This window comes from Taudactylus pleione, unplaced genomic scaffold, assembly GCF_031769625.1.
Source record: "Taudactylus pleione unplaced genomic scaffold, aTauple2 ptg000004l, whole genome shotgun sequence".
NCBI lineage: Eukaryota > Metazoa > Chordata > Amphibia > Anura > Myobatrachidae > Taudactylus > Taudactylus pleione.
Window position 1 is genome coordinate 5,544,577 of NW_028284407.1, and position 18,169 is coordinate 5,562,745.

At 43.2% G+C, this 18,169-nt stretch overlaps 1 protein-coding gene across 2 annotated transcripts in view; it reads right to left on the reverse strand.

Annotated features, from left to right (window-relative positions):
• LOC148543364 (dynein axonemal heavy chain 11-like) overlaps positions 1 to 18,169 on the reverse strand; it is a 361,950-nt gene that overhangs the window by 304,939 nt on the left and 38,842 nt on the right. For both annotated transcript variants that reach the window (XM_088472011.1, XM_088472001.1), the window contains exon 11: positions 12,200 to 12,404. In XM_088472011.1, coding sequence (XP_088328137.1) covers positions 12,200 to 12,404 — 205 coding nt within the window. The remainder of the gene's footprint in view (positions 1 to 12,199; positions 12,405 to 18,169) is intronic.

Sequence of the window (18,169 nt, forward strand, 5' to 3'; positions counted from 1 at the left end):
CGGCTTTGGATTTGGATTTGCCAAACTGCGGTGACTGGCTTTGGATTTGGATTTGGATTTGGATTTTTTTACAAAAATTGACAAAAAAAGCTAAAATCACATAAATTGGTCTTTTTTTTCTTCCTAGAGTATTATTACCCTCAGTAACATTAATTTCCAGTCAATTTAGACCATATAACAGCTCATAATATTGTTTTCAACATTATTGGCCAAAGGTTGCAGTGAGCTGACTGGTTCCTAAGCGATAGAGCAGCGGCACAACGACACAGACACCACAGTATAAAGCACATCTATGACACATTGCCACACAGCAGTGGCAGAAATGAAAAGTAGTGCACCCACCCAGTGGGGTACGGCCAGCAGAGTCACAGTACTTGTTTACATAGTGGGCTACGGCCCAAGGAGTCACAGTGCACAATCTTATTCACATTACACCGCACGTAGGGCCTGATTCACATTACACCATAAAGTAGTGTCTCTTATTTATGTTACGACACAGTAGTGCCCCTTTTGCACAATGCCCACAGTAGTGACCCTTTTACACAATGTCCACAGTAGTGCCCCTTTTACACAATGCCCACAGTAGCGGTGTTCTTTACACAATGCCCCCAGCAGTGGTGCCCCCTATGCAGTCCCCTTAGTAGTAGGGTCCCCTATGCAGTGCCCCCAGTAGAATGCCCCCCATTAGCAGGCCCCCCCAGTAGTATGCCCCCCATTAGCATGCCAGCCAGTAGTATGCCCCCCTTTAGCAGGCCCCCCCAGTAGTATGCCCCCCATTAGCAGCCCCCCCAGTAGTATGGCCCCCCCAGTAGCATGGCCCCCCCAGTAGTATGCCCCCCCCAGTAGTAGGCTGCCCCCAGTAGCAGGCCCCCCTCAGTAGTAGGCTGCCCCAGTAGTAGCCCCCCCTGTAGTATGGCCCCCCCTGTAGTATGGCCCCCCCAGTAGTAGTAAGCCCCCCCAGTAGTATCCCCCCCAGTAGTAGTAAGCCCCCCAGTAGTATGGCCCCCCCAGTAGCAGGCCCCTCAGTAGTATGGCCCCCCCAGTAGCAGACCCCCCCAGTAGCAAACCACCCCAGTAGTATAGCCCCCCCCAGTAGCAGGCCCCTCAGTAGTATGGACGCCCAGCGCCCAGTAGCAGACCCCCCCAGTAGCAGACCCCCCCCAGTAGTATAGCCCCCCCCACAGTAGCAGGCCCCTCAATAGTATGGACCCCCAGTAGCAGACCCCCCCAGTAGTATAGCCCCCCCAGTAGCAGACCCCCCCAGTAGTATAGCCCCCCCCAGTAGCGCCCCCGGATCTTTGACAAGTAAAAAAAAAAAAAAACTTACCTGATTCCCCGCTCCCGCGCCGTCCGCTCTGCTGTCACACGCTGCGGAGGGAGCCGGAAGACGGAGCTCATGTGTGAGCTCCAGCCGGCTCCCTCCGTACAGCAGCCAATGAGAGTCTGTGTGACTCTCATTGGCTGCTGTGACAAACACACAGCTGCCGCTGGCGGCTGTGTGTCTGTGTCTGTGTAGGGCAGAGCGCACTGCGCTCTGCCCTACACGCGAGGAGACCTGATGTCGGATTCTCTAGTGAGAATCCGACATCAGGAGGCCGCCGTTCGGCCCCGAACGGGGATCCGAGTCAGGCGGTGAACACCCGAACAGGGTTCGGGTGGACTCGGATCCCCAATGTTCGGAGCGGTTCGGATTCCACAGAATCCGAACCGCTCATCTCTAATTATTACACATTTGGATGCAAAATTGCTGCATGGTGCAAGTGGCAAGCCCTAAAGTACTATCAAATTAATAAGAATCAAATTAAAGTGGGAATCTTGCCCCCACTTTAAATCCTCAACTAGCCAGAACATAAGACCACCTGGTCTGGTTTCAGCCACTACAAGGAGACCATGACCTTGAGGTCACACCGCTGTACAAAAAAACAAACAAACCCAGCACTGAGGCTGATCAGTGCAGGGCTGGTTCTTCTATTTGGGGGCGCAAAAACAAAGTGCCCTAACATCCCAAGTTCCCTTGGCTGTCAGGGCCAAGATTATTATTCATATGGAACGTTGCCCATTGTACCAAATGTGTAAAAACATTAATACAATAGTTTATTCAAATAAATTAATTTCTAAAGGCGCACATCCACATGCCGATAATACTGAGCAATTGCACGATTACGACATTGTAATCATGCAATCGCTCAGTAATCGTGCACAAATCGTGCACTGTTATGTCGGAATCGACCAGCATTGCGCGCTCCCGCTGGTCGTTTCCGACATCAATCATCGGGTGAACATGCCAGTCAATCTGTTGATAACGACAGATTGGGCATGTTCACAGATGATGGAGGATGCCTACACTGAACGATCAATCGTTCAGTGTAGGCACAGCACAGACTGTGATACGACTGCACGATTACAATGTCGTAATCATGCAGTCGTTTTTTGGTCTGCTAGTGGATGTACGGCATAAGACCATCATTCATTACTTTTTGGTCTGCACATTATATACGACCGCAGCTGAAATACCAAAGCAGGAACTGTCAGCCAATCACAAGTGCTGTCCCAAGCTGGCAGCTTGTAATAGGCTGGTGGTGAAGGGGAGTCCCGATTACCCCTCATTATAGTAATTTTGCGTCCGTCATTAGTGTGAGTCGGCACAATGTTTTTATGGGTATTTTTTATTCTTTATTTTTGTTTTGGACAATGATGGATAAAGAAAAAGAAAGTAATATTATTTATCAGTGTGTTGATTAAAAGCATAATATAAACCATAACTCAATAAACTCGGAAACCATTTAGTCAATTTGAGAGACACTTTTGCATGAGAGAGATGCACAGCTACCTCAATAACATCTTCTTTAGAGATCAATAATATCTCTGTGCAAATAGTCTTCCATTGCTTTATGTACAATTATTGATCCATTTTCTAATGGACTGAACACAAATCACCCCACCAAAGATAAATACTACCACTGAGATGCTACACAAATATGGTTTTTATTTACATTGTTGAAAAGGCTCAATGACTCCGCTACATTAAGAACGACTCAAAATATGAGCCAGTGATGTTAATTTAAACGCATTACCACGGAAAATTAAATATAGTTTTTCCACTGCACTACGAATAATACATTTCATATAATATATTAGTTATATTAATTTAATAATAGGAAGGTAATGAATCCATGATTCCTCAAAACTTTTAGTAACACTCAGTATTTTTCTTGTGTAGGGGGGTCGTAATGGGGAGTAAGAACGACTAAATTTTATTTGTTACTCTTTTTCCTTTTTCACAATACCATTATATATATATTCTTTTCTCATACTAATGATCTTTCATGATCAATTGTTGACCTGACAGTGTTTGTAAACTGAAATGTTTCTATTCCACTACAATATATTTTATGTATATTTTTCTTATCAGTTCTTGGCACAATAAATGTTTTTGTTTCTTTGCACTTTTTTACTCTGAATGAGCTTTAGGGGCCCTTTGTTCACTCAACTATATCCTACTGGGTACTGGTTTTGCAATTGTATCACTCATTGGCTTTAATAAAAATATATATTATGGGGTGAATTCAATTCGGTGCGAATTGTGAGGGGAAAGGTGTGTGTTGCTATTCACTCTTGGAATTCGCATAGCGAATTAATTTTGCAATCCAATTTGCAACTCGTACTGAACCAGTCAGAGTAAATTCACATTTTTCCAGACACACCTCCCTGAAGGTGAGAGATGGAAAGGAATTTTTTTATTTTAAGGTTAAAATGTCGGGACACCGTGCTGAACCCCTTGGACACCCTCTCTAATGACTAATTAGGCAATTGGAAGTTTCCAATTAGCTTAAATAGTCCAATAATTACATGCCATTTTGTGAGATAAAAAAAACATTGTCCTCAAATTACCCCAAAATCAACTTTGTCATTAGTTTAGACACCCCAAATTTAATTGAAAAATATAGATTTTTTTTTAATAATTTTTTTTTACAATTTCTCAAAATGCCCCAAGTACCCCAAAATCACCTTTTTTTCCCACTTTTTTTTTTTCCATTTTTCGTTTAATTTGTTTGAGATTAAATAAAAAAGTTAGCTTTTTTATAATTTTTTTGCATATTTTTTTAAAAAAAGCACAAATCAGCCATTTGACTCCATTTAAAAACATTCAGCACTTTCCTAATGCCCACAAACAGCCTTCTATATGGCCCTGCTAATGAAATTCTAAATTTTGGGGGTTCAGGATGGTCTCCCCACTTTTTCATGCATTTTTCTCACATCACATTTGGCAGTCAATTCGCAAACCTCCACTGTGAGTACCGAGAAAAGGCATTTTTAATTGGACTGGAGAATTCTCGGGCGCGCGCATTTGTGCAAAGTCTCCAAGTTTCATGAAACAAACTCGCTACTCGCAATTCGCACCTAATTGGATTGCCCTCATGATCATGCGCCACGTCGTCTTTAACATGAATACGCTAATTTTATTCATGTGCCTGAACTAATCTGGTGGTAAAGGTTTACATATGCTTATTCAGTAAAGGCAACAACATGCATATTCTAAAATAATGTCTACTACTCACTATAATTGCAACAATTTGAAATAAAACATTTAAAATTTTGCACCAAATTTATTTTTATTAATCGTTGAAATGCCTTTAAAACTACTATCCTTGTAACATAATGTATATGCTATTATTTTGATTAAAATGCTCTTTAAATTTGAGTGTATTTCAGATACATAAAATGCCACATTCCTTTATTTTCAAGTGTTGTTTACAAATCAGCCACATAAAGTATTAGTCACAACTCCTTTCCTTCCTCCATGTCTGAAGCCATAATCATTGCACTACGTAATCCCAGGAACGACCCTAGGTACCCGATTCTTCTTCTTACTATTATTATCCTTTATTTATATGGCGCCACAAGGGTTCCGCAGCGCCAACTTGCACCAAGCTAGCTGGCTGACTAAGCTAAGTGGCAGCAGTGGGTGGCACAAACATGTGGCAGTTCAACTTCCAACATGACACATAAGGAAACATATGTTTTCATTAATCAAGAGGCCTGAGGGAGATGGAGTATGTATGTAGTTGATGGTAAGGAAAGGAAGGGTTGATTCGTAGTAAATTGAATTTAAGTTTTCTATTCCAAAGCAAATTTATAAGGGAGGAGGGGAGAGCATGGGTGAAAAATATGACCTATGTTTTGCCCACAAAATCAACTTGGTGGTTCAGAATATTTTTTTAAATTAAAGGGGCATGCAGCAGATGCTGTGTGTGGCCATAAACATTTCAGGACATTTTTGGCATTCAACAACCGCATGTCAAAGATTGCAGCAGCTGTGGCAGTTCAACTTCCAACATGGCACATTAGGAAACAAATGTTTTTATTATTCAAGAGGCCTGAGGGAGTTGGAGTATGTATTTAGTCAAAAAGAGGCAAAGGAAGGTAAATTTATGAGGGAAGAGGATAAGGGAGGAGGAGAGGCATTTACAAAATTATTTAAATCATTCACACCAGTCCTTGCCCCAGACGAATCCTTGAGCCATACACCTGCTGCTGTTGCTGGGAGTGGATCTTCATCCCAGAAGGGGACCAGGAAGACTACTACTAGTAGTTTTAAAAATAACAATTGATTTTATAAACAATCCTTTGTAAGGAGGAGCAAGTATGACAACAGTCACCCAGTTGCACAGCGATCACTGACGCCATAACATCTATGCTGGTATTAGATGTGCATCAAATATCCACCAACAGTGTCGCAATACTTGTATGAATAATATTACACTGCGGTACCACTTACAGTGTCACAATATTTTGTATAAATTTTGCACTGCGTATACTACTTACAGCGTGACAATATTTTTTATGAATATTACACTGCGATTCTACTTACAGTGTAACAATATATTTTATGAATATTACCCTTCGCTACCACTTACAATGTCACAAAACGTGTATGAATATTACACTGTGGAATTACTGATGAAACATCATCAGTTACTGTATTTGGCCATGTCTTAAGCTGGGTACACACTAAACGATGTGTATCCAGCGAGGGGGCCGGCATCGACAAGTCCACACACAAATAGCGGCTGCGACACTGTGGTGTAGCATTTCACACGCAGATACACCCGCAGAAGCTGCTTCTGCTTTCTATTCACATCACTTTGTGAATAAGACTAATTTTCAGGGACAAAACCAGATGCATGGCGCCAATAGAAGGGCTGCTTAATGTGCAAGGAAGTAAGATGTATGTGGACACATCTGTACTAAACAAACTCCAGGGATAACTCACTAGACATATGGGTGTCATGTTTTGTGTGCCCATTGGGCAAAGCTTTAACTGATTGGGCTGTCATAGAACAGCGTGCCGGAAACTCACTCATTATTCATTCCTAGGGCGTTGCTGAAATGACTTTGCTTCCACAAGGCTGCATTAGAAAAGGCGATTGAATGGATGAATATGTTTATTGGACAACCTCTTGTAAAAAATATTAAAGTTAACCTAGCAACCTTCATGCCTGATGGTTAGCGATTGTTTCGATGGTGACCCCAGGCTGTGACCTGGGTTGCAGCGCTGGGATCACGCAAATGCAGAAAGGAGGTGTGCGACACCTTCTGCATTTGCATTTTAAATGGATGGAATTGGACGGGATCCATCTCTGAATCAGGCCCTAAGCGCAATGTATGTCCTTTCTGGTTTTACAATTCATTGTTGTTGAAGTTTTGCACTAAACTTTTTACACTAGCTGCTAGTTTTTCTCTGCTATTCTTAATTAACTACATGAGCGCCAGGAGTTTCTGGTAGACATTCTACCACCTGTGGTTTTAAGCCCTCTCCTCCCTGCCATCCCTGGTGATTGACAGCTGACGTCACAGGGAGGCAGGGTTTAAGTCCGGGGGCCGCGATGTGCATGGCCTAAATAAGGGGGCGTGGCTTAAGCTAGGAGCTGCTAGCAGACAGGCTGGCTTTTAGGCACTGCATCAGCTGCAGCACATACTGTATGAATCAAATAAATCTGCAGTAATAGCAGGGGAGTTGCATCCCATGGGAAGTCCTCTCTCTGCTATTGCAGTCTGGACTGGCAGTCCCAGGGGGAGAAAACACCTCCCCCTGGGACTGCCTGTCTGGCTGTGATCAGCAGGGAGTACTTCCAATGAGAAGTCACTATCACTGCTGCTAGCCTAGGCAGTTCCTACAGGTGGTGGATTTTACTAGGGGGTGCTGCAGTCCCGCAGCCACTAGGTAAAATCCGCCACTGGTCATTACTCACTAACACATTATAAAAGATCCACAGGTGGAGTAAAGTATTTCATTTGTGATTCTATAAAGGCGACCTGGAAAACATGGACCTGAGGACTGTTTGAAAACCTGTGCTATAAAGGAACACTGTATAGAAGAATATTTTGAGCATACTGCGTCCTTTCCCATCTTGGCTTCATCAGCGGCAAACATACCTGCGAGTTGCGGCATACGATTGCACCATGCGATCCTATGGGGTCGTGGGTGCAAACGTTGCGCATGCGCCCGCTTGCGGGCACTTATTCGCAGCATGCGTGCCGCAGCACTGGCCTAGATGGTAAAGGACACATCTGTATATACAGCATATATACAGATGTGTCCACATACATGTAGCCCCCTTTCGCGCTGAACAGCCCTAGTCTAGTTACACCATGCCGTGGCGTGACGCGGTAGCGCTGAGCGTTTTTTCATGTCACTTTTTCTCTTAAAATGCATCTTATTCGCAGAGCACTGCAAATAGGACACACAAGCAGCTTATGCTGATTATAATTATATGTGGCATGCCTATATTCTTGCAAAAAATTGTCATCTAGATGCCTCTTTATCAAAAATTCCCCTGCAGCAACTATATGGCAATTTTTTTATTGCTAGTTAACACGGTGAGAAAAATAAACACTTATCACAGCAATTTAGCATAACATATTGCTGGGGAAGCTGAGCTATACTGAGCTTGTGCAGCTACAGGCCAGTAGTGGTAATGGTTACCTTACTGTACCTCTTTCCCAGGCCCGGATCCTGGAATATGAACATGTCTAAGGCGCAGGGGAACTGAAATCTGGGTTTTCAGTTCCATTTGTCAAAAAATAAAAAAACAATAAAAAATGAAATCATTATAAAATAATTGTAAAACTATAACAATATTCACAAACCTTTATGTTATCATTTTTAATAGATATATAATAAACATTATGATTTATGTCTGATATTTCAAATGATGCCCCCAAATTATGAGAGAGTTTCTTTTTTCCTCCTAAAAATGCTCTATCCATGTCTATACACTCTCGGGGGAGCCCCTCCACTTGTGTTATTGTGATACCCCGAGCAGGGCTCAATTGATAATTACTGCGGATATTCTATAATTTGTACTACATTGCTTGTACTATTTACATAATCCTGTGCCTAATTTTTGTTCCCCACTCCCCCTTTCCCTGGTTTTTATATACATAATGTCATATATATATATATAAACAAGACAAATATATATATATATATATATATATATATATAAACAAGACAATCAATGCGCTTCAATAAAATGAATACCAAATGTCCTTGAGAGAAGGGAAATGTTTTGTTTCAAACAAATGATTGCGTAATAGTCACTCAGAATTTCTCCTATATAGTGGAATAAAGCAAAGATCCCAAAGATGATATGGATTGGCGTCTTCCCCCAAAAACCCGAATTCTTGTCGGGGGTAAGCACTAAAAGTAAAACAGAGACAGGGGGCGCCACATAGTGCTTTAAAAGTATAACAGCACGCAGCACGCCCCCCTGAGAAATAACAATGCCCCTTTTGATGTGAGGCCACATCCCTTTTCGCGGACGCACACGTATAGCGGGACTGCCAGGGTTGCTCAGTAGCCCCAGTCCGTCCCTGATGACAGGGGCGGTTCTGATTACCCTGACAGCACGTCCCTGTTTCCTAGGCTTTCCCTAACCCTACACCTTTACAGGCTCCTTTTGCTTGAAGAATTATACGGAATGGCACTCCCGTTACTAAAGCCAATCAAAATACGGAAATCGGTGTCTGACATCTTACAGTTTGCAGGGTTGGATCCTAATACCTCCCTGTGTAGTAATCGGGTGTAGCACTCAGGTGCTACCTGAATTGACCTCCTTACAGCGTGGGTTGGTGTGGGGTCCTAGAGGTATAACCACACTGGGTCATTTATATATTTATATGACACTCATATCCTTAAATCCTTTACTTTAGGCGTGCTTTATCAGCGCAATTTTCTGATGGGCCTCCCCCAATCCATATATTTCTCTTTTGAGAACGTTTCTCCTATCCCTGGGTCCCTGTAAATCTTTTTCTTGCTCCTCCTCCTTTATCTTGTCTTCACATCATGATGTTACTTTATCACATAAAGGGCGGAATTAAATTGTTTTCGCGGCCCGCATCTCCCGCCTAAAGTGACAAATATCGCGGGCCTCTATGCAATTGTTCTAGATTTTCATGCTGATCGCGCCCAAAGTGGTCGGGTTTAGCCGTGTAAAGCAGCTAAACCCGACCAAAGTGCTGGGCGCGATCGCGAAAACTAATGTTTGGGCGCCCAAACATGTCACTTTTCGCACATTTCAGCTCTCATCCCCCAGGGGCTGCGAGCTGAAATGTAGCGCTGGCAGCTGATGGGGGCAGGAATCAATTGAATTCCGCCCAAAGTGGGAAATCAGTGGCAAACGCAGGAATTCTAGAGGGGGGTTTTCAAATGCTTGATTTTAGAGTGAGTGTGGCCAGTCCATGAAGAGGACATAATTACCACTTATCCAGGTTTAATATGCGTCATACATAGTGTAGTGTGTCATAATTCCAGCATATATAGGACCAGTGATCACAGTAAGCCATTAGATGTGGCTGTAGGGGTATCCTTCCTGAGCTGGATGTTTTTATTCTAGATGTGAGCACCATTCCAGAGCATGAGAGCAAGTCCGGGAGTCTGGGGAAGCAGCAGAAGAACTGCTCTGGACATATATGTAAATATTGGACTCTACAGCAGTGCAACCCTAACAGTGCATGTTTTCCAAATCCCCTAATTGGTGCACAGGTGTATTTATTACTGGCTGATACATGTTAAAAGATCCATAGGTGGTGCTATTTATTTAATTTATGATAATAAGAAAAACATGCAGCACTAGTAACATTCTATTATATTACTATTCATGGTGTGGGCTGGAGAGGGGGGTTTTCCAGGCAGACGGAAACCCCCCCTGCGTTTGCTTATGGAAATATATATAGGTCCCATGAGTGATACTGTTTGGGTTAGTGCTTCTGAATCCCCATGACCTCTATTAGATTTCAGCAGATTCAATTATTTATTTTTCATTGCACAGATATAGTTAACATGTGTATGCTAGTCACAGTGTGTGTAGCCAGCTCATGGATGGCTTCTATGGGGTCTGAATACAATGCTTGGCTGTCTCTGGTCCAAGTTACTGTTCAACATGAAAATGTGTATATATCGCCCGTAAAGATAAGACGAAATTAGAACGCATATGGAACAGCAAAGGGTATCCCCCCAGCACTCAGAATGATATCAGCAATAAGATTTGAAAAATAAAATAGAGTGTTCTAGTGTGCCACCCCAAAGCAGCCCAGCCATACCAACCAAGGGAGCACCGCGCCACAAACTCATCCTCAAAAATAATAATATACAATCGGGGGCATATAATTGCCCAATAGGCTACATAATAATGGCACATACACAAACATATCTAAAAATGAGAGCCCGCTTACCATGGAGTCACCCCTAGGTCCTCCTAATGGCACTACAGGAACCAGCATGCTCTCCAAACGCTGGTCCCATCTATGCTTCTCAGATGGATATTGGTAGCTGCTCAATCACATTAGTAATACCACTCAGGTGCTCCCTTTCATGCTAAGGTGATTTTGGGGATGAGTTTGTGGCGTGGTGCTCCCTGGGTTGGTATGGCTGGACTGCTTTGGGGTGGCACACTAGAACACTCTATTTAGCACTTTATTAATACTTATTTTCTACTAACACTACTTTATTTAGCATTTTAATTACACCCTTCGCCTGTGTATCACCCCCTAACACATAGCTTTTAATTTATTAATATTATTATTAATACTTACTAACACCTTTAGTCTTTCACTGGTGTGCTGCCCTGGGGTGGCTGGCCTTTGCTGGCTTTTTGGGGTTCTGCGCCCCAGACTTTGACTTAGAAGTAGAAACCTCCAGTATCAAAAATGCCGTGACGCGGCCTGGAGGCTTACATATATTTTTGCAAATATATGCAACTAAAATTATCTACCACCATGTAGTTTTTCAAATCTTATTGCTGATATCAGTGCTGGGGGATGCCCTTTGTTGTTTCCTGTATAGACTAACCCTTCCCTTTCATGCACCTGAGTGGTATTACTAAGGTGACTGAGCAGCTACCAATATGCATTGCATATGGAACAGGTGGCTTGAATCCAGTTATGCTAGTCCTCATACTCAGGAATGATTGGTATAGAGGCTTAACAAGAAGGTTTATTGGCCCTTTAGAAATTGTATTATGTCCCTTATTATTTGACAGTATACAGATTAAAGTTTGACAGTGTCTAGATAGACACTTGATAGGTCGACACCAGATGGTCAACAGGTTCAAAAGGTCGACTGACAAATTGTCAACAGTGCGAATGGTCCACAGGAACAAATGGTTGACACACAAACATGGGTTAGGCACTTGCTGGGGGGTTAGGCTGCAGAAGGGGACTGTAAGTGTTAGGTACTAGGGGGATGGTTAGGTTTGGGGAGGAGGGTTAGGGTTAGTCATTAGGGGAAGCGTTAGGGTTAAGCTGAAAAGTGGGCTTAAATTACAAAGAAAAGTGTCGACCATTTTTGTGTCAACCATTTGTCCATATCATCCTTTTGTACATGTCGACCATTTGCACTGTTGACCATATGTGTGTCGACCATTTGTCCCAGTCAACCTATTGTCTGTCTACCATCTGTTGTTGATCTATTAAGTGTCTATCTAGACATTGTTGATCTTCTGTACCACACCCATCTTCCTTTTTGTATGGACCGTCATTATTGGATCTTGCATCTATTTCTTTTTTTATTTTCTCTAATTTTGTATTTCTTTTTATAAAATAAATACAAATTATTATTTTTTCTTTTTTTAAGTTTTACTCACAATATTGGTTACAGGTTCCAATGTTTGGCACTAATACCAGCGGTGTGACTTACGTTGCAGCATTGCAGATGTGGTATAGTAGTTAAAGGGCACCTTGGCCACCATGTATTCTTCTGCCAATTTTGATAATTTTTCAGACACCAGGACAGTTTTACCGACACCAGCATTGCCAACGAGCATTAGCGGCTTTCCCTTCTCCAGCAGCAGATCCAGGAAGTACCTCAAGCATACAGTTTCGGCAGTATGCACTAAGACTGTCTGGATATATGAAGACAGAAACAATACATTAGTTGACTACTGTGAGATGTGTAGTCTATTAGAACACTGAGAATTTATTAAAACTTTCTAGATGAGGTACTATATACACATAAAAAGTTCCTATAAGTCCGAACATCATTCAGGAAATTACAACAAGGAACTAATTCTGTGGTGGGAGCAAAGAAAAAAAAAAAAAAAGCAAGTCATACCCCTTTCAGACATCTCGAGATTCCCGGGAATTTGGCCTGCCTCAGCCAAATTCCCGGGTAGCCGTGTCTGTCTGAAAGGTACCTACCCGGGAACACGTTCCCGGGTAGCCGCCCCTGCAATCGACCAGGGTTTTTCCCGGGACTTAAGTCCCGGGAAATTACCCTGCTCTTGTGTGAATGGTGCTACCTGGGAATTTACTCCCGGGCTTCACCAAAAAGCTCCTGATTGGCCTGGACGCGGCTGCCTGTTGATGAGATCATCAGCAGCAGCCGGACAGTGGAGGGCAGACGCCACAGACGCACACATAGCACTAAAAAAGCAGTGCACTGCTACAAGGCGGATATAGGTCCCACAACAGCTGCAGAGAGACCCGCAACACTACGAGGTGACAGAGGAGAGAGTGCAGTACCAGGTAGGTGGTTGGAGAGTGCTGCCAGGTGTGTAACATTACTGTTTTATTACCTTATTAAAAGAGCTTGTTTCTATTATTATATATGACATACATTTTAAAATACTGAAATACATTATTAATACACCATACAAGAGATTTATTTTTTATTAATTTGCTTGTTAATTTATTATCTACATTTTCTGGGTTTTCTTTAGTGCGGTAATCTTTATTTTTTCTGTGTACAGGTGGTTGGTGATCATGGCACATTGGAAGGATGAGGAGGTCCGTGAGCTCTTACATGTGAGGGGAGAGGAGGAAATAAAAACTCAAATCACAGGCACTGTTAAGGCACACCTGCCAACATTCTGGCTGCTCCTTCCGGGAGGGAGCAGCCAGATCGGCAGGACGGGGTGGGCGTGGCCGAGACAAGGGGGAGTGGCCGGGGGAAGAGTCACGCGATCGCGTCAGTTTGGCCCAGCCCCCACTACACAATGCCGATAAAATAGGCATTGTGCAGCTGGAGGCGGGGCCAAAATGACGCGAATCGCGTCACCGGCCCCCCCCGCTGCGGGGGTTACAGGGGTTATAGCGGGGGGGATAGGAGGGGTGAGCGGCAGCCGGGAAAATTGCCTGCCTTCCCGGGAGGTCGGGAGCGGCACCCGATTTTCAGGAGGCTCCCGACCAAATCGGGAGGGTAGGCAAGTATGTGTTAAGGATGCCATGATCTATTGCAACATTGCCAAAATCCTGGCCAGCCGGGGTATTGTGAAGACACAGCAGCAAGTCCCTAATAAGCTAAAGAGCCTAAAGAAACAATACACAAAGGTCCATGACCACAATCGTAATCGCAGTGGTGTGGGAAGGATGGAGTGGGCCTTATACGATTTATGCACTTCCGCTTTTGGGCATACAGCACTATGCAACCCCATTGCTCTATCTTCTTCAAGTGATGCTGGCACACGGTCTGCAACAACGACATGCACACCTTCAACAACTCCTGAGAGCAGCCAGCCGAGCCCGGCATTATCGCAGGTAGTATTTGATGACGCAGATGAGGACTCATCTAATACCATCATCATTGAACCAAGCACTGGCACAGATGTGATCTCTCCAATGCAAAGGCAAGATTCTGAGTCTGAGCCACAGACCCAGGGAGACAAGCCCACCCTACGCAGTAACCGTAAGTTTAATTCAAATAACTTATGTTCTGCTGCATTAATCTATGTAATGTTGTAGTTCAATTTCTAGTATATAGTAGAAACCGTATTGTTTCTGCGTTTATCTTGTAGTGGAGGATGGGCACCGCATGCAAAGGGACGTGCTGCTTTTTGAATTGGGACCATTTATTGTTTTGTATTTCAAATATTTTTTACATGTGTTGCTCAATGTTTTCTCTCTTTTACTTTCAGTTTTCACAGTGCCAACACGTAAAAAGAAGAAGAGCTAAATTGATGTTGCTACCAAAGCCATGACAAATATTCTTTGTGAACAACTACGCGACCTAGATTCGGAATGGCAGACACAAGAGGATGCCAGACTGCAGCGGTTCATGGCCAATGAGAGAGAAATGCAGAGTAATTTGCTAAAGGAAATGATGGCTATGCAGGAAAGGCTTAGTCGCGATAACTGCAAATTTTTTACTCAAATCTTGAGCACAATCCACTACAAAACAACACATGTTCCACCACCCACCCATTTTGGGCACCAAGCTAATTATCCAAACTCATTTGGGGAACCATCCCAGTATGTGGAACAACCTCAGTCTCCCACCTCATTTGAGCATACATCGCAGTATGACCAGCACGCTAATTTCCCCACAGCATTTGGGCAAACTACATACAAGTATGCTCAACAACAAGCAAAGCCCCCCCCAGCATTTGGGCACACATCCCAGTATGCGCAACAAGTAAAGCCCCCCCCAGCATTTGGGCACACATCCCAGTACGCGCAACAAGTAAAGTCCCCCCGAGCAAATGGCAAAACATCCCAGTATGCGCAACAAGTAAAGTCCCCCCCAGCATTTGGCAAAACATCCCAGTATGCGCAACAACTAAAGTCCCCCCCAGCATTTGGCCAAACTACATCCCATATATCCAAGCATCCGCAAACACCTCAGTCATCCTCAACATTTACAGATAATACATTAGATAATGTACTCGAAGGTCAATTTAAAGATACTTTGCCAGCTAATACTCTGTCACAGGAACTTACTCCTGTCAAAAACCCAGAGTTTACAGTTTACCGAAATATTTAACTGTGGTAATCAAATATACAGTATCTAGCGATGTTAACTAGACATATCCGTATCATGATGTTGAAAATGTTATGGTTACTGCTTGTCGTTTTTTTGTTTTAATGCCTCACACCTATATGCGCACTTAACATTGTTCTCATTGTCTACGCTTCGACAATATCAATCCATACATACATATGGAGTACTTTGGGTTCTGAAGTAAATGTGCACTTTTATTTATTTTTATACTATTGTTTGGTTTTGAATTGTGTTGTATTTTGTGCAACATTATTTCCTATGTAAGAAATATGGAAATGCTTTCAAACTTCGTATGCAACTTAAACAAAAGGCCTTTATTAAAATAAAAGATTTTTTGAACAATTCAAAAATTTTATTTTTGTATTTATTACAATAACATAGAATTAATGTTTTTTGAAATGGTGGTTCTAATCAATTCTATGTCATTGGTTCGATAAGCAAGTGAGATTGATGAAAGGGTAGAAGGATCACGCCCAACAGGCTCCTCCACGATGTCCCACTCTGGCAGGTATTCTTCTCGCTGTATCTCACAGATGTTATGCACGATACAGCATGCCGCTACAACATCAGTAATCAGCCGAATGTCCCCATCGTTTCTTTTTAACAAGCAGCGCCAACATCCCTTCAGTCTCCCGAATGCATTTTCAACAACCATTCTAGCTGAACTGAGGGTATGGGTGTAGGCGATCTGCTCGTTCGAAAGCACAACCTGTTGGCTGTACCCTTTCATCAACCACCTCCGTAGTGGATACGCAGCATCCCCAATGATGTGGACTGGTATCTCCACTCCATCCACAAGCTTGGACTTCTGCAAATGGAAACAAATATTACAGTTATTATTAAAGGCTTTACAGGTAACAGTGTTGTATGCAGATACGGTATATCAGAGCAAATTGCAGGTGACATCCCAAAAATCATGTTGTGGTTTGGTATGGAAGATAATGCATATAGGTTTTGAAATAAAAAGCATGACATAAATGTGTGTATAGTTACCTCACGAGGAAACAGCCAACCATTCTGCCTCTCCTCCGCAATCTTGTAGAGATCAGAATTGGCCAGAACACGAGCATCATGAGCACGACCAGGCCAGCCAATGAAAACATCAGTGAAGCTGTGAGAGCAAGATAATATCCAGTTAAAACTAGACATATAGACCATGTGAAGTAGAATCTGATTGGTTGCTAGGCCCAACATCTCCACTTCAAATAACCCTCACTTTATTAAATATACCCCTAACTTTTAAATACACTACAATATATACATTTATTTATTTCTGATAGAAAACGTATATAAGATCCGGTTACAACTATACATATAAACTTTTTAAACACACAACATTTTAGATACTTTACTTTGCATGCAGGTCACAATATATATCTAATTAAAAGTAATAAATGTGGCTTACCAATACCGATGGTCAACGACGGCTTGCAGAATGATGGAATGCCATCCCTTTGTTATAGTAGTCTGCTGGGCTGTCTGTGGGAGAAATTATGGGGATGTGGGTGCCATCAATTGCCCCAGCACACTGTGGGTAACCGCGGCGCAAAAAACCCGGACACTGTCTCATCCAGTTGTTGCCCATGGGGTAGGGCAATAAACCGGTGGTACAAGGTATCCAGGATGGCCTGGGTCACTTCACGCACCAAAACACAAACCGTAGAGATGCCTACACCAAACAAGCAGGATATTGTGCGGTACTCGCCAGGGGTAGCATACCACCACAAGACGATTGCAAGTCTCCTGCTCGGGGCAATGGGCTGTCTCCATCGAGTAGTGTGCCTGGTAAGTGATGGGGTCAGGAGTTCCAGGATGTAATTAAAGGTGCCTTGCGACATCCTAAAATTTGCAATCCATTGGTTCTCTGTAAACCCCTGAACCGTAGCCCAGAAAGCCTCTCCATGTTGTCGATCTCGAGACCATATTGTGCGAGATGACCCTCCGGTCACTCTCAATATGGATGAGATGCTGGACATTACCAAGGCTCTCCTTCGGCGTAGGCAATGTCGGCGCTTGGACGCCTTCTCCACCACAAAATGCTTTCTTCTCCTCAGGATCTCACACTGTACGATTATGAACAGTGTGAGCAGCTTCAGCCATGCCTCAGTTGCTGTGTAGCACACCAAATCCACCAGACAATAGAAGGTCTCCATGCTACACAGATGCTTGGAAATACAGCAATGCCTTATAGGTGCCCCTCCCAGTCCCCTTATACCAAATCCCCACCTTTGCATGACCTCATTAATGTGTGCCAGCATAACGTCCACTTAAAATGACAAAACTGTGATTTTCTGTGTAAAACTCTGAAAAACCCTGCTCTTGTCTGAAAGGGATCTACCCGGGAATTTCCCGGGTAGACGTTGTAGTGTGAAAGGGGGGTCTTGACCAAATACCCGGGAATTTCCACAAGAGAAATACCCGGGTCTGAGCAGGAAATTTCCCGGGTCGTATGTCTGAAAGGGGTATAACTTTGTATTTGGAACAAACCATGTTAAAATGCAAGAGGGGCAAATACATTTATTATTTTTAAATGCAGGGTAAATACTGGCTGCTTTGCATGTAGCCCATAAATGCTGTGCAGCTTTATTTTTACACTGCGATTTAGATGTGAGGGCCTGATTCATCAGCGGACGCAATGGCGATATTTACGCAGAACGGGCGATTGTTTGCCATTGCGCATGCGTGTAAGCCCGCAATGTGCACTCGCATCGATTGCTAAGTGATTATGTATGCATAGAGGATCCATTTGCAAAGTAAGAGACAGGTCGTTAGCTTTTGGGGGGGAGGGTAGTCAGAAAAACACAGGCGTGTATGACCGTTTGACCACCGTTTCATGGTCATGCATAAATTAGCCATTGTGATTGCATTCCCAAAATGAGAGCTCTCTGCATG